A 21,417-nucleotide genomic window follows, 5' to 3' on the forward strand; every position below is an offset into this window, starting at 1 on the left:
AAATGTACCATACTTACATGTTAATAATAGGAGAAACTGGATCCCATATAGTGGGGTCTATATGGGATCTTTCTGTATTACCTGTTCAATTTTTATGTAAATCTAAAATTATTCTTTAAAAGAAAAGTCCATTTCTATAAGAAAAAGTAAGCCATAGATTGGGAGAAAACACCTGCAAGGCATATATATGATAAAAACTTATCGGGTCGCCTGGGTGGCTCAGCTGGTTGTTCCGCTCGGGTCATGATCCCAGCATCCTGGGATCAAGTCCCACATTGGGCTCCTTGCTCCGCAGGGAGCCTGCTTCTCCCTCTGACTCTGCCTTCCACTCTGTCTGCCTGTGCTCGCTCTCGCTTGCTCTCTCTCTGACAAATAAATAAATAAAATCTTAAAAAAAAAAAAAAAAAGACTTATCTCCGGGCTAGGAAGAACTCCCAAAACTCAACAGCAAGCAAACCACCCAATTTAGAAACTTAGATCCAAACAGACACTTCACCAAAGAAGAGCTACAGATGGCAAATAGCACATGAAAAGACAGTGAACACCATCGGTCATTACAGAAATAAATATAATTAAAACCACAAGGAGATACCACTACACACTTACTCCAGTAGCTGAAATGAAGAAAGCTGACCAAACCACGTGTTAGCAGGCAGGTGGAGGGGGCGCTCGCAGACTGTGGTATGGAATGTAAAGTGGTAAAATCACTTTGGAAACATTTCACTCCTCAAAGTATTCACTCAAAAGGAAGCACATGTCCAGACAAAGGCTCACACAGGAATGCTCAGAGGATTCTGTGTTATGTAATAGCCATAAACATTTTCAACCACCAAAATATCCTTTAACAGGTGGATAAACAAATTATGGTGAAACTCTACAACGGAATACTTCTTGACAAGAGAAAACAATGAACTCTTGCTAATATGCAACAACACAGATGAACTCAATACTGAAAGGAGCTGGGTCAAAAGAAAATAAATGGTATATACCATATGATTCCACTAATATTAAACTCTTGAAAGGTGTGAACGCTCTACAAGTGACAGGAAGCACATCAGGGGTTGGTGGGGGTTGGGTACAGGAGCAGGGATCACAAAAGAATAGGAGGAAACTTCTGGGAGCAATCCTAACAGAGGTGATGCTTTCTTGGCTGTCAAAACCTACCAGATTACCCGATTATACACTTGAAATATGTGAGGTTTACAGTATATTGGTGATATTTCAATATGTGGTTAAATATTCTAATAGTGATAAATAAGGTGGCGACAAGAAGAATATGTAGAGAAAGATTTTCTGCTTCTCAAAGGAGGAAAATGGAGGATTGAAATTCAGATGGACCTTAAATCAGTATAGATCTTCGACACAATGTGTTTACATCCCAACAAACCCATCATATACTGAAAACCCTCTAAGTCAAAAATGCATTTAATATGCCTCACTGAGAAGCGCCTGGGTGGCTCAGTGGGTTAAAGCCTCTGCCTTTGGCTCAGGTCATGATCCCAGAGTCCTGGGATCGAGCCCCACATCAGGCTCTCTGCTCAGCAGGGAGCCTGCTTCCTCCTCTCTCTCTGCCTGCCTCTCTGCCTACTTGTGATCTCTGTCTGTCAAATAAATAAATAAATCTTTAAAAAAAAAAAAATGCCTCACCGAATGACCATCATAGCTTAACCTACTCTACCTTAAATGCCAGAACACTTAGACTAGCTTATAGCTGGGCAAACTCATCTAACACAAAGCCTATTTTTTAATAAAGTGTTGAATACCTCATGTAATTTATGAAATTACAGTGAAAACCAGTGTGGTTGTCCTGGTAAAAGATGGCTGTCAGTGTATCAGCTGTTTCCTTGTGACCGCCTGGGAGCTATGGGCCTACCGCTACCCGATATCAGAAAAGGGTGTTGTAATGCATATTGCTAGCCCAGGAAGATCATGTACTGCACATTGCTAGTCCAGGAAAAGATCAAAACACAAAATGTGTAAAAAAAAAAAAAAAATCAAAATTCGAAGTATGGTTTCTGCTGAATGCAGGTTCCTTTAGCACCATAGCAAAGTCAAAAAAATCCTAAATCAAACCATCATATGCTGGTGATCATCTGTATTATTTGAAGTGCTAGGTTACAAACTGCTACCAGTCCATAACATAAGGAACCTGCACGGGGGTAAGTCAACGACTTCCCTAAGCACACTGTTTAGTCCAACTGATTTTTTTTCCATAATCAACATCTCTCAGTGAGAAAAGCGATATATTGATGAACACTGGCATATGCTCCTCATCTAATCCCAAACCTGTAAGAGACAGTCCCCAGACCGCAGACTGGCATTAGTCTACAGACACCTTTCAAGTAGCATGGCCTTGGTAACATGCATTTTTTTTTTTTAACCCCTCAAGCCCATCTTCATCTCTATGATGAGAAACAGTAAAAACTGTTCTAAACACCTCAAACAGTCTGATGCTCTTCAGAGCGATTAAGCTTGCAAACAGCGGACACCAATGAATTATGGGTCACTGCATTATGCAGAAAGTCTTTTGAAATAAAGCAATATGTGAAAGTAAAATGACATTTTTTATTTGTTCAGAATGCCTGTTTTTAAAGTTAACTGCAATTAAAAATGGTTTGTTTTCCAGTGAAGTTAACACCCAAAACTATTAACTTCAGTATTAAAAGTCTATCACAAAAATGGACCTATGTTTAATCTTGGCTGACATCTGGATAGTTATATATACACTATACAACGACATCCATTCCTCTTATTAAAGCATACCCTCCCGATCAGACACAGAAATGCAGGAGTAACAGTGTTACTTTCATTTTTTCCCACTCGGGTAAAAGATTTTAATCTCTGGAATTCATAAACTCATTGTTGATGCAAATTTAATTATTTTTTTCTTGTTCATGTCTGAAGAGAAACTTCTTTCTCTACGAAATTTTACATTTTATAATATTTCCTTTGAAATAGAAGAAAGATATGGAATCTCCTGAGTTATAGATGCAGCTTATACATTCTTTAAAAGTTATTTTTAAAATATTACAAATTAATCATATATATCATTAATACACATCCTTGCTATTCATATATTCCTTTAAGCAACATTCAAGTAGATTTGTGCTTTGTACGTTTACATTACTTTACAGTCTATTTTTAGCTTTCAATAAAACTGTATATCTATAAAGATTTCTCAAATATTTAATAAACGAGGCAAAACAGCCATTATGAAAATATAAACTGCTATCACAGCTTTTTCATCTCTCGTTTTTTATGCATTTCCTGTCAACCATGTCATTTCCTGTTCTTTAGGGAAGCGGATACATTTTTATCTCTGTAATCCCAACACTGCTGCTTTCTCAGCACAGCAAAACAGTCAGTATAGCGCAGGTGCTCTGAACACACAGTATTCACTCGGTTGCATCTGGGGTAGCAGTAGAGTCTGATAGTGTTGGTATCCACCATTTCCAGTTATTTCAACTGCAGGACCACCTTAAAACACAAAATTGGGGGGGAAGGGGATCAGGTTATTCCAGAATGATGCCCACGTCTGCTTAATGAAATGCTCTGAAATCTCTGAGAGCTAGACAAGTGATAACAAGCAAATACAATGCACAGTAACTGATGATGCAGGCCTGCCAGGATCCACGGCTCAGACTCAACTAACAATGGAATGAGTCTCTACCACACACACGCTCAGACATTGAGCCCCATCCAGAAGCAAGCCAGGCTACCCGTGTGGCTACAAGGCATGTGGACTAGTCACCATGGCACTAAAATGACTGAGTAACTGCAGACGGAAGCTGAATATACCAGGGTTTCAGAAAGGTAGGCTGGGGGGCACCTGAGTGGCTCAGTGGGTTGAGCCTCTGCCTTTGGCTCAGGACGTGACACCAAGGTCCTGGGTCCTCTAAGTACGGGAGACAAAATATGGCTTGTAGTTACGACAAAATCACGTAAAAGCCAATGAGTGACTGAAGATTTTATATACACAAAGGGTTGACTAAATAAAACTGCTGCTGTCAGAAAGAAATAAAAATAGCTCTCTGTATACATGTGTTTCTTTCATAATCGCTCAGCACTGGGCACCCAGGTGGCTCAGTCTGTTAAGTGTCTGCCTTCGGCTCAGGGCACGACCCCAGAGTCCTGGGATTAAGTCCTGGACTGGGCTCCCTGCTCAATGGGGAGTCTGCTTCTCCCTCTCCCACTTCCCCTGTTGTACACACTCTCTGTCAATAAATAAATAAAATCTTTAAAAAAAAAAAAAAAAGATTGCTCAGCATCTTCTCTGGTGATCAGCTCCCCAGTGATCAATGTCAGATATTCTAACCAACTTCTCTTGCCCCTGCCCAACCTTCTTAGCCATACATTTTTTTAATGCAAGACTCGAACTCACAACCCTGAGATCAAGACCTGAGCTGAGATCAAGTGTCGGATGTTTAAGTGACTCAGTTACCTGGGCACCCTGGTTCTATTTTTTTTTTTTTTAAGATTTATTTATTTATGTATTGATTTTGAGGGACAGTGTGAGAGCATGAGCAGGGTGAAGGGTAGAGGGATAGGGAGAAGCACACTCTCCGTTGAGCAGGGAGCCTGATGTGGGGCTCAATCCCAGGACTCCGGGATCATGACCTGACCTGAAGGCAGACACTTAACCAACTGAGCCACTCTCGGGTGCCCAATGCTGAGCAATCATGAAAGGAACACACATGTACAGAGACAGTTATTTTTATTTTTTTCTGACAGCAGCAGTTTCTACTGTTTAAATAGGATTTTTCTGATTAAAAAACACTGAGAATGATTCCTGTTATTTAGTCAATCCTTTGTATGTGTAAAGTCTTTAGTCACTCATTAGTTTTACTTGATTTTGTCCTAACTACAAGCCACATTTTGTCTTCCCTACTTAGAAGATTATAAAAGCAATTCTCTTTGGGCCGTTAAAACTTTCTAAAAAAGATTTTATTTATTTATTTATTTGATGGAAATAGAGCACAAGCAGGGGGAGCAGCAGAGGGGGAAGCAGGCTTCCCACTGAGCACCGAGCCTGATGCAGGGCTCAATCCCAGGTACCTGGGATCGTGATCCAAGCCGAAGGCAGATGTTCAACCAACTGAGCCACCCAGGCATCCCTTACTTGTGCATTTAAATAAGATACTCTTTAAAATCATGACTACTCATAAAAATCATAAAAACACTTCAGGATCAACCAATTTCACAGCCCCAAGGTAAAAATTTTATTTTAATCATTAATAAGCACCAAGGCAAAAAAATAGAGCTGTTAGAACACCACCATTATTCTATCAAAAATAACTACTTGATCAATTATGCTCAAAACTAAGTAGTTATAATTATAAATTATAATATCTAAAACTAGAGATACAGAATATATCAACAAGGTATTTTCTCTGCTTAACACATCAGGAATAAAAGAAATATAAAAAGTCAATTATGAGCTTTTCTTCTAGTGTTCGAAGAGTATCAATCAAACAAGATATTTGTTCGATTTTTATCGATTTTTATCGAACATATCAATCTTTATCAATTTTTTTGAATAATTTAAAACACAGAACAAAATTAAAACAAATACCTTATTAGCTGCTTCCAAGGAATTTATTAGATTCTGCAGCTCTTCTTTACTCATTTCAACAGAATATGGTTTGACTTCGCCATTTTCTTTTATGTCTAGATGAAGGTTTAAAAGCGGCATTTGTAAAGTAGCAATCTTGTCACTAGACAGTGCAAGCTGTTTAAAATGAAGAAAACAGTAATTAATAAGTAGTAAAAAAGACTACATTAAATAGGCATCTTATTAACAATACATTTTAAGAAAAGAATACTGGAGGCGCCTGGGTGGCTCAGAGGGTTAGAGCCTCTGCCTTCGGCTCAGGTCATGATCTCAAGTCCTGGGATCGAGCCCCGCAACCGGCTCTCTGCCTGTCTCTGCTTACTTGTGATCTCTCTCTGTCAAATAAATAAATAAAATCTTTAAAAAAGAAAAGAAAAGAATACTTCTGTTTGCTGTCAAGTACAGGAAAAGGTGGAAGAAATAAAGAAACCCATGCCAAACCAGCACAAATATAAAGAACGGACAGAGAAAGGATGATGAGAGAGGAAGACAACCAAGGAAAGGAAAACCAGGCAAAGTTTGTAGTAGAAGCGGAAATCCAAAGCACAGTTATGGGTGGGAAGGAAGTACTGAATGGACCCAGTGCGTCAGAACACCGAGAATTCTTAAACTTGAAGAAGTGTGGAGATAGCAAGAGGATCAAAGTCCATGAACAAAGATAAAACTAAAAACACTGGTAAACCTTGTGCAATGAAGATTCTTAATTTAAAATCAGCCAATTTTCTGCTAAACTTGATAAATATGTTATCAAGATACCATTTTTAATTACAGCCACTCAGCAAAAACACTCAACATTTACTCCACTTCCTATTTTCTGTCTAAAGAGAATCCTAGAGGAAACGAAAGAACCAAGTATTTATGATACTAATAATTTTTGTAACAAACACGACAGCTTCATTGGCATATGGCAAAGGGAAAATCAATTTTCCTGGAATCTGAGGTAAAAAACCACAATACCTGAATCTTCAAAGTGCTACCACTTGAAAAAATTTACTTGTACCTTCACTACCTGATAACGAACTACACTTCCCTAACAAACGTCCTCAGAGTGCACACACTACAGAATCAAATCCTTACATACCTACTTCATTCTCTCTTCAAAAACCAGGACTCATAATATCTGAGGTCTGAAGTACCAAAGATGGTCTACCCTATAGATAATCCTCCTTCTCAGTGTGTCTAGTAAGTGCTTTCTCAGTTTATGCTTGAATACGACCAATGGTGAACATGCTACCTCAAGAAGTGGTTAAAAAAAATCTTCAGATACTGACAGCTGTAAAAAAAGTTCTCCTTAAGCTGAAGGTGAACTCATCTTATTGGAAACCATATACCTTAGACCTTAGCCTCTGAAGCCACACAGCATGTATCAACTCCTCATCTACAGAGATAACTTTTAGTCCTTCAAAGATAAGTGTAATTTTTCCACTAAAGTTTCTCTTTTCTGGATACAGGGTCCCAAGTGTTTCAAAAAACCTTCATGTACCACGATTTTAAGTTCCTGTTCATTCTTTTTTGGTTTGGCTCCAATTTGTTTCAGTATCTCTAAGTTTGGCAGCCAAAAATGAAAGTATTACTAAATTAACTAAAAAGACTTAATGAATGAAAACAGAATTAGAACTACCCATTGCTTCAAACACTACATTTCTACCAACAGAAGACTGAAACATTATACTGCTGACTCAGGCCACATTTGGCAAATCAAAACAACTAAATCTTTTTCAGACAAATTACTTTTGACATATCTCTCATATTCTTTTATATTAAATTGGTTTTCCTTAAATAAAAATCCTCTACCTAGGTTATCTCTGCTCAGTTTATTTTGCTTCATGTGGTCCATCACTGCAATTTGCTATAAAATAATTTTCAACTTTGATTGTATTATATTAATATTGAACATATCTCAGATTTAATACGCATAATATTCATAAAAAAATATTTGTTGAAGAAGTCTGGGCCAAAACCAGAATCACAGAGACCTCCTTCCTGGCTAACACAAATTCACCTGTTTTTGTTATTCATCCAGCTATGACCCATTTAATTCTCTGATTTGTCCACATTTTTCTCCACTATATCCTCAAAGACAATATGAGGCACTTATCATGCTAAAATGAAGAAAGATACTGTGTTTCAACACTACCTCCTCATCTAGATCTAGGTAACCTATATAGCATGGAAAGTTGGTCTGAAATTGTTCCTTATGAATCCTACAGACCATGAGTCTCTTTTCAAAATACTTGTCAAGTGCTCTTTTAACAGCACATTATATATTTTCCCCCTGGAGGCAGAATCGCATTTACAGGAAGACTATAAAGTCTAGAAAGTTCTAGCCAAAAACAGATGTTGAATACATACTACTCCGCTACTCAAGATATTTAATGATTCACAGCTCTAGTAAATTAAATTTATTACCAATGTAATGTTTTTACATATTATATGGATGTTTATACTGTATTAAGGTAAAGTAAAAATGCAATTTTTTGACAATGTTTTCTTAAAATAATAGAAATTTTAGATATATATTATGAAAAAGAATAAACATTTCTATTCAAAAAATTAGGTAAAAAGCAACATGCCCATAAACAGATTCTCACCTTTAACTGCCAATCAAAATCCTGTAGCTGTGCAGAAGAAATATCAACTATTTCTTCTAACAGAGCCTGCTTGATTTCATCTTTCCTACTTTTTAAGCATTTCATGACAGCTTGTTGATGAAATGAATTCAACTGATTCAACTGCTGAAATATCTATGAAAATAAAAATAAACAGAAAATAAGTGAGTGTCTTTTTGTTTAAAATGTAAACACAGCTCCTCTCCCCTTTCATAAAATCTTTTAAATGACAGTTTTAAAAAAATGTATATATATATATATATATATATATATATATGTTTTTATCTCTGTGAAAAGAGTAAGATGAGAATGCATAACTAACAAACAAGCAATTTTAACAAATTTTTGTAAAACAGAAATGAAAAGCACTGACTGATGAAGTAGCATAGAAGCAAAAACCACTAAAGCTGATAGAGATATTTTAATATCAGACAATGTAGCCTTTAAGGCAAAAAGTGTTATGAGAAATAAATAATGGCCCAAGGGCCATTCAATAGAAAGAACAATCATAAATTTGTGTGCACCTAATAACAAAGCTTCAAAATATATAAAGCAACACAACTTGGTAGAACTAAAACGAGAAATGGATAAATCTACCTTCGTAATTAGAATGTTAACACATCTCCCAGTAACTGACAAAAAAAGACAAAAAAATCAGTAAAGATAAAAAACTTAAAAACACTATCTTTCTTAAACCTAACTGACATATAGAACATTGTGTTCAATAACTACATTATACATATTATTTCAAAAGTATATGGAACATTCATTCACCAAAATGAACCATATGATGAGCCATATAGCTAATCACAAGATTTCAAAGAACTGCAATCAAATTATTTATGTTTTTTTACCACAGTGTAATTAAATCATAACTGATAAAAAAATTCCAAATACTTGAAAATTATGCAACACAGTAACACAGTACTATGAAAGAAATAAAAATCAATCTTACATAAACTCTTCCAAGAATAAAAGAAAAAATACTTCCTAATTCATTTTATTAGACCAGAATAAAACCTGACATCCTGACAAGGACATAACAGAAAAGAAAAACTATGGGCCAATATTGAAAAAAAAAAAAAAACAGATACAAAAATCCTAAATAAAATACTGGCAAATCAAATTTAGAGATCATAAAAAGATAATACATCATGACTAAGTGGCATTTATTCTGGCAATGCAAGGTTAGTTTAGCTTTTAAAAATCCAATGAAAGACACCACATCAACAAAATAAAGGAGAAAAAAAATAACAAATTTAGAGAAAAAGCATTTAAATAAAATTCAATACCTATCAATGGCAACAATCTCAGCAAAGTAGGAACTGTAGGGAACTTCTTTAATCTAATAGTTGATATCTAGAAAATCATACAACTAACATAATAAATAATAAAATAGTGAATACATTCTCCCTAAGGTCAGGAATAAGACTGCTTTTTTTTTTGTTTTTCAACACTGTTTTAAAGGTGTTAGCCAGTGCAATAAGGTAAGGGAAAAAAGATATAAAAATGTAAAATGTAAAAAAGAAAATAACTTACACCAAGAAAATTTAAACCAAAAAATTTTTTTAAATTTTTACCACTTTTTAATGGTATACCAAAAAAAAATTTTTTTTAAGTTTTATAAGCCATTAAATAATAAAATTTTTAAAAACTGTTAATCATGGGGTAAAGATATAAAAATTGATGGTGTTTCTACAAAATAGCAATAAACAACTGGAGAACAAAATTTAAAAACATCAAAAATATCAATTACTTGGAAATAAATCTAACAATATATTTGTAAGATCTCTATACTAAAAGCTACAAAATGTTAAGAGAAACTGAAGTAATCCAAATTAATGGAATGTTATACCATGTTCATGGATTGGGAGTATTAATATTAAGCTGTAAATTCTTCCCAAAATGATCTAGAGATTCAGTGCAATCCCATGCTAGGAACTTAATTATGTCACTCCAAAATTTCTACATTGCAATCCTAACCTTCACTGTGATATTTAAAGATGGGGCCTCTGAGAAATAGTTTAATAGGTCATAAGGGTGGGAGTTAGTGATGATAGGATTAGTACCCCTATAGAAGAGGAGAACATGCTTCTGTCCCTCCCCCACCAATGTGAGAAACAAAACAAGCAGGTAGTCTGCAGCCAGGAAAAGGGCTCTCAACTGGGCATCAAATCAGTCAGCACCTTTATCTTGGACTCAACAGCCTCGAGTATTGTGAGAAATAAATTCTTGTTGTTTAAGCCACCCAGTCTATAATATTTTGGTATGGCAACCCAGCAGGTTTTTTGGTTGAAATTGACAAGATGGTTTTAAAATGTACATGTAAATACAGAGAAGCCAGAAGAGCCAAAGCAATCTTGGAGAAACATGAAGTTGAAGGTCTTCTACTACCAGATACAAGACTTTATGTAACACAGCTTTAATTCTACAGTAATTAAGACAGTATAGTAATGAGAAATATACACAAATAAACAAATGAAGCAGAATAAAGAGTCCAGATACAGGGGTGCCTGTATTTGAGTATGTGAGTGTGTGTGTGTGCATGTGTGTGTATCTATATATACATGTATATTCACTGTATGTATATATGTGTGTATATAATATATATTCACTGTATGTATATGTGTGTATATGTATACATGTATATATGTGTGTACATGTATGTGTGTATATGTATATATACATATATATATACGTATATATACACATATACATATACATATACATATACATATACATACAGTGACCTAATTTACAACAAAGGTTGCTCAGAAACTCTGTGGGAGCGAGGACAGTCATTTCAATAAACAGTACTGTGTCAACTGGCTACTGATGTGAAAAAATGTGAACTTGACCCTTACTCCACACACAAGTATTAATTCAAAATGCATCAGTAACATAAATGTGAGAGCTTCTAGAAGAAAACTAACACACACACCTTCATGACTTTGGCACAAATACTTCTTAAACAGGACCTTAATAGCACTAAGCACCAAAATAAATACTGACAAAGCTGGACTATTAAAATTCAGAACTTCTCTTCATAGAAAGACACCATTAAGAGTGAAAAGGCAAGCCACATAAAGGGATTAGATACTTAAATAAATCTAACAAAGAACTCCCACCCAGAATATCATCCAAATCAAATGAACATACATAACTACATTTTTTTAAGAGTAGGCAACCTATACAAACTGTCAAAATAATATTTGACCAAGGTCCAAAAGCAATTCAATAAAAGGATACTCTATGACCTATAATTTCATGTCAAGATGTCTAGCCAAGAAAAGTTGGCAAATATGTGGATAAGGAGACATGTACAAAATGTCTATAGAAGTACTATGCATTGAAGAGGTAATGATCTAATAGTTCATCAGGAGGGGGCCAGAAAAATAAGTCCTGCTAATTCCTATCATCAAATACTGTAAGAGTTAAAATACATGAACCAGATCTACATTTACCAACACTGATAAGTCTAAAACACAACATTTCATAAAAAAATTACAAAGGGATACATGTTATCAATTACAAGTTACACGTCTAAACAGTGCAAATAATTGTATATATTGCTTACAATGCCAATATTCATACAATATAGAATACAGAACATGTACACCAACTTCACAAGTAGAAAAGGGGAAGAGTGCCATGCCCAGGTGGTATTTAGGCTTATCTGTAATGCCTTGTTTCTAAAACAAACACACAAACCTGTAAGGCATAAAGATGTTAACAACTGTTTAATTGTGATAATGGGAGTGTAGGTGTCAGTTATGTAACTTTTAGGGTTTTTTTCTACATGATTTAAATGTTGTCACAATTTTAAGAACACAAACAACCAGAACTTTAAAAAAAAAAGAAAAAAAGTACTTCCACAATCAGATTTGCCTATTCACAATTATAAGGTTTCTTGTTGTAATGTAATATATAATTACTGGTGGCACCTGGGGATCTCAGTCAGTTTAAGTATCTGCCTTCAGCTCTGGTCATGATCCCATGGTCCTGGGATTTGACCAAATCAAGCTACCTGCTCAACCAGCAGTCTGCTTCTCCCTCTCCCCTTTTCCTCCTCCACCCCCATCCCACTCCTGATCTCTCATGTTCTCTCTCTTGCTCAAATAAATGAATAAAATTTTTTTAAAAAGGTATAAATATACACTTACTGATGATGACTCTTATAGTGCCTTCAAGACCAGTTTAGAAAAACCTGAAAACTATTATTTATTATAAGGTATAGAAAATTGGAGTGAAGTTACCTCTTCATCAGATAAATTTTTACCAACTACAGCTTTGAAAAATTTGGTAATATCTTCTAGAACATTCTTCCATTCTGCTGAATCCCAAAAACTGTGATAATCCTGATGGAGAGGATAAGCTCGGCCACAAATGCCATCAATTATTTTGTGAAGAAGCTAGAGAGAAAAAGAAATAAATGAATTACTAGTAAACTTATAAAAAAGATTTATCTTCCTTGTAGGAAACAAATACAGTTGGGACAAGCTCATGTTATCTGCAAAGCAGCTTGAGGTTGAAATATAACTATTTTTAACATTATGTTAATTAAAAATTAAGGCTCCAATAAAAATCACAGACTTTCTATAATCTTGACCACCTTCAGAGGCTAAAATAATTTCATAGATACACTGTTATTTCCCCAATATTCATGAAAGAAGATGGCGACTATAAAGGTTTCAGCTTGGTATTAGACATTGTATTTATACCAATAATCTAAAAAAAAAAGTATGACTTTCAGTCTGAAGTTTTTTTTAGCATAGATCAATAAACGTCATTTCCCTTTACCTCCATTTTTACAGAATTCATACTCACTTCTTTTGGTCTATTTCAAGACAGTGGTCAGTACCTTTCTTTTTCTTTTTTACATTCTTTTATCTCTACACTACCGTAGCATCAGCAATGGAAATCCTAACATATATATAACTGAACATAGTTATTAACACTGAATTTTGGAATAAAACTGTCTAGTTTGAATCCTAGTTTCACCACTTAACTAGTTTGATCATGTTATTTACATATTCTGTGCCTGTTTTCTCATGTATAAAATGAGAATATCACCTACCCCCATTATGTTGTAAGAATTAAATGAGTACATGCAAATCATTCGGCACATTCCTGGCATGTATAAAACACTTAAACATTTTGCCAGCCATTGTCATATTTCTTATTATTATTATTATCACTATTACCACTACTACTACTGGTATCATGTTCCATGTCTTTAACATATATTAACTGAGCACCTACTATGCCAGCACTATTCTAGATAAATGATTGATATGGTTTTCTTTTCTAGGGGATATTTGTGTCTTGTAAAAGAGTATCTGAACCCAAATAATTTGGAAATAATTTAAACAACAAGTCTTATAACTCTTTTCCCCTGAACCACATTCTACTCCATTTTAAGCAATAACTCTTTCTATATAACACTACAGATATCAGAATAGAAATGAGAAACTGGTAACCCACTTCTGAGTGATGGCTAAGGCACTATATGAGCAGATTTTTTAAATACCATAAATCAATGAACATTCTTAATTTGAAATTCAGTCAAAATTCTCTACACATACCCCATGTTATCCCAAGAACTAAAGCAAAAACCAGAACTCTAACTAAAAAATAAAAGTGCTATCTTTTTGGAATACAAATGTCTTTACTCATTCATTCATTCACTTACATATGTTTGTATTCATATATACAAATATGTAATGAGCACTTTATTCAACTGTTAGACAAGTTAACAGAGATACCAAGCAAGAACAGCCATTAATAACTATCATTTACGGAGCCCTGAGTACCAAGCACTGTGCTCATCCTTACAACCCCATGAGGTAAGTGCTGTCATTTTACAAATGAGAAACTGCGGATAAAAAAAAAGTAAGATTCTACCATAGAGTTTTAGTCCATCAGAGAAAAGCAAACATACAAATACATAAATGCAATTTAGAATGATTGGAGGTATATTATAAGTTTATAGAAGCTACAAAAGAGCAGAGAGAGGAAACATAGAAAGGGTTCTTTTAAAACGATGAGTCTTAAATGGAAGAGAAGGCCATATCTAGTCCCAAGCAACAGCATATGCATAGAATGGAAATGTAAAATCACTTGTTCAATTTGAAAAAAGACAGGATACAAGACTGGAGAGGTGAGTGGAAGCCAAATCATAAAGAGCCCTGTTTACAGTGTCCAGGCTTTTTAATTATTTCCACAGGAAAGCAACCTACTCAAATATTTGCCTTATTTTTCCAAAAATTTGCCAACAAGTTAGGAAAGAAAAGGAAAGAGAGATGGTGAGACCAAAGGCCCCCTGCCTTCAGTTTATCAGGAAGAAATCAGGGGTCCCTAAATAATTGAGGACACTCAAAATGGAGGCAGTACAGAGGTGGAAGAGACACAAAAAGGAGGCAGAACCAACCAAGGATGATACTCAGAATTTTAGGTTGAGTGGCTGGGTGAACGGTGGTGCCCCAAACCAAAAATGAAAAATGAAGCTATAACCAGAGGAAGAGTAGTGGGGGGGGGTGAGGAGTTCAGCCCAGGACACACTGAATTTGAGATATGTGGGGTGTTATCTCAGCAGAATCCTGACACTCAGGGAAGAGATTTTTGGCTCTCTAGGTGTCATCAACCTACACGGTGGGAAAGGTTATGGACCTTATGGAAGAAGTAGGTAGAATGAAGACAGGGGCAGAAGGCTAACACAAAGGCTCACAGTCAACAGATCTGAACACACGTTCCACCTTTGCCACTTATTAGTTTGACAACCTCGGGCCCATTACTCCAACTCTCGGCTGACATTTCAATTTCCGCACTCATAAAAACACAGAAGAGAGTTAAGATGGGGTATTTTTGATCCTGATAAGAATTAAGTTTCTTCCCTTCTATCTCCCCCACACTTTCCCACTATAAATAGAATAGAGGAAAAAAGAAGACCTATATGTGGGGCTTATAAAAGCCACCTACCACATACCCTTCCTTCTATCACATTATGTAGGCAAAGCCCCCAAACCCACTTTTCGCCCACTGTGACTGGATGAGAATTGGGACTTACTCAGTGGTGCCTATCCCTGACACTGAAGGCCATCCCACCAAAGCTTGGCACCCGGGTAACTGCCCCCATGGTTAAGCAGATCTTAGCATGCATTAATTCCTTCCCTCGGTAAACACTGATCAAGAACCCACCTTGAGCCAAACAGAACTCTCAAGCACTCTTTATAAGGATATAAAACGAAGTAACTACCCTGAAACATATTTACGTATCAATTACAACAGAATGAGTTAGTAGGCTGACTTCTCAGGACAAACAGAAACACAGCTCCCAGAGCTAATGCTGAAGCTCAATTTTGCATATATTGCTTTCTTTTAGAGACAGGCAGATTTCCTTCAGGTCTTTCCTTCTTTTCGAGGGGGGAAAACCCCACTTCTCAGTCAGATTTTCCTCTTAAAGAAACCACTGGGTTTTCTCTTCCCTTCACCATCCAGTCACAATACTTGTTAGAGAAAACTACTCTCTCCACATTTGATTTTTCAAACTCCATATGCCAATGCCTTTGGTATTGAGGCTAAACACAAAAGCATGGCATACATAAAGACTTGAGCCGCCTGACTTCCTGCTCACCTGTCCAGTCTTAGTCTCCCTGCTCTGCTCACTCCAAATTTCAGCCTCTAAAAAAATTACAGCAGGTCCTAAAACCTGTGGAGGCTGGTTTCCTTCCCCTAGACTTGTAGCTGCTATTCCTCTGCCTAGAACACTTTCCTTCTAGCTTGTCTGGTTCCTACTCATCCTTCAGAACTCAACCTAGAAATTTAGATGTTCCTTTTCTGCAAAGCTTCTCCCCGCCCCCCCTCAAATCCGGAGTACTCCCTGTCCCACAAGCTCACCGCTGGTTAATTCAGTTTGGTTTCCTTATTAGAAAGCAAGTTCCACAGGGACACAGGCTGTATCTCCTTCACCATTTCATCTTACACCAGCCATATGGGCACTCAGCACAAGGCAGACTTCAGTGCAAAGCTGGCCCCATGAATGAACAAGGCTGTTTCTCCCAGATCTGCACAGTCAGGTTCCTTCTCAGGCTCAGGGTGTCAGTGTCTATGTCACCTCTTGAGGGAAAGGCTACCTTATACCACGTTACCTAAAGTAAGTGGCCCCGTTATTGGTGGCACTTACCAATTTTTTTTTCTGTCGCCCTCAAGGAGGCAGGGTATGCTTTGCTAGGTCACTAGCTTGTCCCCAGCACCTAGCACTGTGCCTGGTGCACAGGGAGAGTGAAGGTGTGTAGTGTATGAATGAATAAATTGACAGACTCCACGATGTAAGATTTTAAACACTATGGTGGTGACTTCGTTCCCCAGCCCAGAGTCACAGAGTCGCGGGCCGCACTAGGGAGGGAGCTGACCAGCCGTCCCCACCCGGGTCGAGCATGGCCCGCCGCAAGTCAGGTCGGAAAAGCCCCTCGAGGGGCAGCTCCGAGCAGGGGCGGGGAGGTGCCGCTAAAAGCCTCGGCCTCCTCAGCTCTCCAGGGGAAGCAGGGGGCCGGACACCCGTCATCACACCCATTCCCGGATCCCTGCCCTGGACAAGCCTGGGGGACCCCTGCGAAGACTTCGCGAACAAACCGGGCCGGACCTGCAGGCCAGGCCATCCCAGAGCCTCGCCTGCCTCACCGCCTGCACTCTCCTCACCTGCGGGCCCAGCTCGGCTGGAAGCTTCTGCAGCTGCCACAAGGGCGTCCCCTCTTCCGGCTCCATCCCAGTACGGAGCAGAAACCTCGGTCACATGACACGGCCCGGTCGCGCCTTAGAGCCGCGGCTCACCCACGTGACTCTCTCGGGTGGGCGGGGCGGGGCGTGGAGACGCTGGAGCCCTTGTGCGCATGCGCAGAGGCACAGCCACCGCTTTCCCTGTAACTAAGGGAAATCTGCTTTTCTCCCGGAGTAACTTTTCTGAACACCGTTGTAACAGTGAAGGCAAATTTGCAGATCCTCAGAGCAGTTTGCAACTTTGTTCAGAGTTCTATAGAACTTTCCCTGCACTCCGTTGAAAGCCGACTAATAAAAGTAACCGTGTTTTGCGCTCAGGGCCTTTGTCCCTGAGTTTTGGCAAACGTCTCCTACTAAAGTATTCTGGTTTGGAAGGTTAAGTAAGGGTTTACCTGTGTGCAATATTCTTCATATAGATTATTTTAAGAAGAAGGTACTGTTCTCGTGCCCATTTCCAAATAACAAACACGATCAGAGAAGTCAGGAGAATTGTCAGATTTAGCAAATAAAAAGATGGGAGTGCCCAGTTAAATCCGAAATTTCAGATAAACAACAAATAATATTTTCTTATATGTGTGCCCTAAATATTGCATGAGGCATAATTATACGAAAACATTATTCCTTGTTTATCTGTAAGTCAAACCTAACTGGGCAGTCTGTATTTTATGTCAACCCTAGAAGTCACAAGAGCTAAGCGGCACAGGCTAAAGTTAAACAAAGCCAGACTCGACAGCCACACTAACACTGAACTAACAAAAAAAGCCAAACAGCTTTTCTATGATTTCTCTCCTCATTATAACTGTTACTTTGATCGGGTGCTGGAGAATCTAGTGGGATAAGACAGTTCTGCTATCCAGAATTGCACAAAAGGTAAGAGATCCAGAAATTACAGTCTAATATAAACTTAATAATAAAAGTGGTGAAAACTGAGGAAGCATACCACAGAGGAGAAAGTAACTGTGTGGGCTATGCAAAGAAATACAATTTATTAATGACATCCTCGAATGTTAAGCTCTAATACCCTTTCTCTACTCTGTTCCCTGTCTCTTGGAGGTGAAAGCAATTTCTTCCAACTCTGAATTTTCATAACTGTCCCTCACTTAAAATATTTACCACTTTATAGTTCTTAATAAAGATAGTTACTTAACAACAATCACTGCCCCAACTAAAGCATAATTATCTTAAGACACTTTGTGCATAGGAGCTTCTCAAGTAATAGTTAATAAACATGGAATCTGGAAACTTCCTAGCTAATCTATATCTGTTAATAAGACTACTGGAGGTCGAGTCTGTTTCTAAGAAAAAGGTAGATTTTATATATTGTAAAAAATGGGGTAAAGATATTTATCGAGCATCTACTATATGCCAAACTGTTTATATATTTTATCTTATTAATTCTCCATATAACCTTGTGTTGTGGGTGTTACCACAACTTTTAAAGATGAGGAAACAAATTTGGTGAAGCAGTATCGACTTTGTCCAAGGTCATATGGGTGTTAGTTGCAAAGTCACTGTACTGAGTCTGTGTTTCACTGGCCGTAATGAGGAAAGAAAGGCATTCTGAGGTGATGTGACTTCCTAAGGTCATAAAATAGGTTACTAAGTAAAGCAGGGCCCAAGATTTAGTCAGAGGATACAGAATTAGGTCCTAATTTCTTTCTCAAGCAACACTAGATATTAGGAAGAATTTGGTTTTTCCTTTGGAATTTGGTTGTAACAAAACTTAACCTTTAATTGTTGAATCACTATATTATATGCCTAAAACTAATATAACACTGTATTTTAACTAACTGGAATTAAAATTTAAAAATAAATATGTAATAGTAGTACACACACACACAAAAAACTCAACCTTTAACAAACACAGCTTCTTTTTTTTAAAGATTTTATTTATTTGAGAGAGAGAGACAGACAGACAGACAGACAGATAGTGATGCGGGGCTCTATCCCAGAACCCTGGGATCATGACCTGAGCCAAAGGCAGATAATCAACGGACTGAGACACCCAGGAGCTCCAAAACACATGGCTTCTAATATAGTTCACAAGTTGAGAGTGCTTAATATTTGCCTTTTGATAAGTAAGAGGATCTTCTTATGTGTGTAATCCAAGAGGTTTTCAAAACATATTTCTGTCTCTTACAGTCCCATTTTTACTAAGTGTGTTCTAGTTTCCATGTTCCAAATCTTACTCATAGTGGCAGTTAGAAACATGGACTCTGGAGCTAAACTTCTTAAATTCAAACCCCACTTAGGCAAATTAGTAGATGTGTAATATTAGGCAAGCTGTGTTCACTTCCCTGTGCTTAGGATTCCTCACCTGTCATTGGTTATAAGGTTAGCACAGAATTTACAGTCATAAGTTCGTATATGTAAAGTTCTTGAAATGAAGTCTAGTCTGGCACATAAAAGAAAAATTATTACATTCCTTTGTAAGTGACCTTCTTTTCTCACCTTTTATCTAGCCAAAGTTTAGTGGGTTCCAGAAAGCAGAATGTCTCCTCCTTCTTTACCCTCCTAGGTATAGGGTTGGAGAATCTCTCTGCCTTGGGAATGTGATTTGCCTCCAAAACCCACCTTGGCTGTTATATAGTGCAGTAGAGGCAATGTAAGTCAGTGGTGTAAAAAAGATCTCAGATAAGCCTCACTGAAATGCGCTTGCGGTGCTGAACTTTGCAATTCTGGTAGAGTTAATTTGTTGCTTTTTCTTGAGGTTATTTGATTGAAATTTTTTTGTTTTGAAGTGGAAGGAGCAAGAGAGTATTTTTTACATCATTCCCTGGGAGATTTATTCATTCACTCATTCTTTAACAATTACTGGTTAAACATCTACCTTGTTTTAGATATCCGAATGGCTCCAGCATTGCAGGCAGTAAACAATAACTGACCTTCTTGTGTTTGGCAGGGCCTCAGACAACAAACAAGTAAGCAAATAAGAGCATGTCAGCTATGGAGAAGCATCCTAAAGAAAATGAAACAAGGTGATGTAATAGAGAGGGATGGTGGAAATATACTTAGATTGGTCAAGGAATACATTGCCAAGAAGTGGCATTTATACTAAGGCATAAAGGAGGAGTTGGAGCCATGAAGGCAAACATCTGGAGAACGAGAGTTGGGATTAGAATGCAGAGACCCTGAAGCAGGAGAAAGTCTGCCTTACTCAAGATAATAACCAAAGGTCATGTTTGGCCAGACTGTACATAGCGAGCAAGGCAAGTGTTGTGGAGATGATGTCAGAAATGCAAGTAGAGATTTTATTTTTTTTTTTAAGGCTTTATTTATCTGTGAGAGAGAGCACACACAAGCAGGGGGAGCAGCACGCAGAGGGAGAAGCAGGCTCCTCACTGAGCAAGGAGTCCAATGTGGGACTTGATTCCAGGACTCTAGGATCATAACCTGAACTGAAGGCAGACACTTAACCAACTGAGCTACCCAGCTTTCAGCAAATTGACATGCACTAGTCTTCATTTTTAAATGTTATACTCTGGAAAGCAGTTAGACTTTGGGAAACCAGCTCTTGGGTAGAAGTGTGAAAGCAGGAGACTCCATTTGGGGGCCATTCCAGATTAATCCTAACTAAAGTAGGCATTAAAGTTAATATGACCTAATTTGCATGCACAGGCTGTAGAAATCTAGGGACCTAGATGATGAGTGGTGGCAGTGGGAACCACATACAAATGGAAAGACTCAAAATATATTTTGGGTAACGTAGAATTTTTGAATCATTATATTGTACATCTGAAACTGACAGAGTGTTAATTATAGTTCACTAAACAAACAAACAAACAATGAACTTGTTTAAAATCTCAAAAGAAAGATATTCTGGAACTACGGAACTGAGATCAATGGAATTTATGGGGGGTTGGATGTTTTTGAAAGAGAAAGAGAATATAGAAATAAAATGCAAGCTATAAGACAAGATAAAACATCTGTCCTCCCCGACAGTTGGAGGTTTGGGGCTCTGGCCAAGAGACAGAGTCATAAACCATAGCCACTGTGTTAGTGAAAACTTTTGGAGGAAAAGTGTGCTGTAGTAGCCCTAGAGTCAAAGGCCATTTATATCTCTGTCACTAGCCATGTGACTTCAGAAAAATTGCTTAAATTCACTGTACTTCGGTTTCCTTGGCAGAAGATAGGGACAAAACTACTGCCCACATAGCAAAGTTGCATGAAGCTAAAACGAAGTAACGCATACAATATGTTAACATGGCATCTAGAATGTAGTTTGCCCATAGGAAAGGTTATCTTTCTCCAGTATTAATATTATAAGTAAGTATAAGTAGCATATAGCCCTGGGAACAAAGTAAGATACGTTCACACACAAACGCACATGCCCTGTGCTAATGAGTCTGGTGAGGTGCCTTGATAAGGAAAGTTCAAGAGAAATATGGAGCTGATTCATCCCTGTGAACTCCCATAAGTAAC

The 21,417-nt window shown here is 37.4% G+C and overlaps 1 protein-coding gene across 1 annotated transcript; it reads right to left on the bottom strand.

Annotated features, from left to right (window-relative positions):
- Positions 1-2,545: 2,545 nt before the first annotated feature.
- Positions 2,546-17,047, bottom strand: COMMD8 (COMM domain containing 8). Its single transcript, XM_032334223.1, has 5 exons — positions 16,918-17,047; positions 12,477-12,632; positions 8,203-8,355; positions 5,573-5,728; positions 2,546-3,477 (listed from the first exon to the last, which is right to left on the bottom strand). Exons 1-5 carry the CDS (start codon positions 16,981-16,983, stop codon positions 3,457-3,459), a joined length of 552 nt encoding a protein of 183 aa, XP_032190114.1. The 5' UTR covers positions 16,984-17,047; the 3' UTR covers positions 2,546-3,456.
- Between the last annotated feature and the right edge of the window lie 4,370 nt (positions 17,048-21,417).

The sequence above is a fragment of the Mustela erminea genome, chromosome 2 (assembly GCF_009829155.1).
Source record: "Mustela erminea isolate mMusErm1 chromosome 2, mMusErm1.Pri, whole genome shotgun sequence".
Taxonomy (NCBI): Eukaryota; Metazoa; Chordata; class Mammalia; order Carnivora; family Mustelidae; genus Mustela; species Mustela erminea.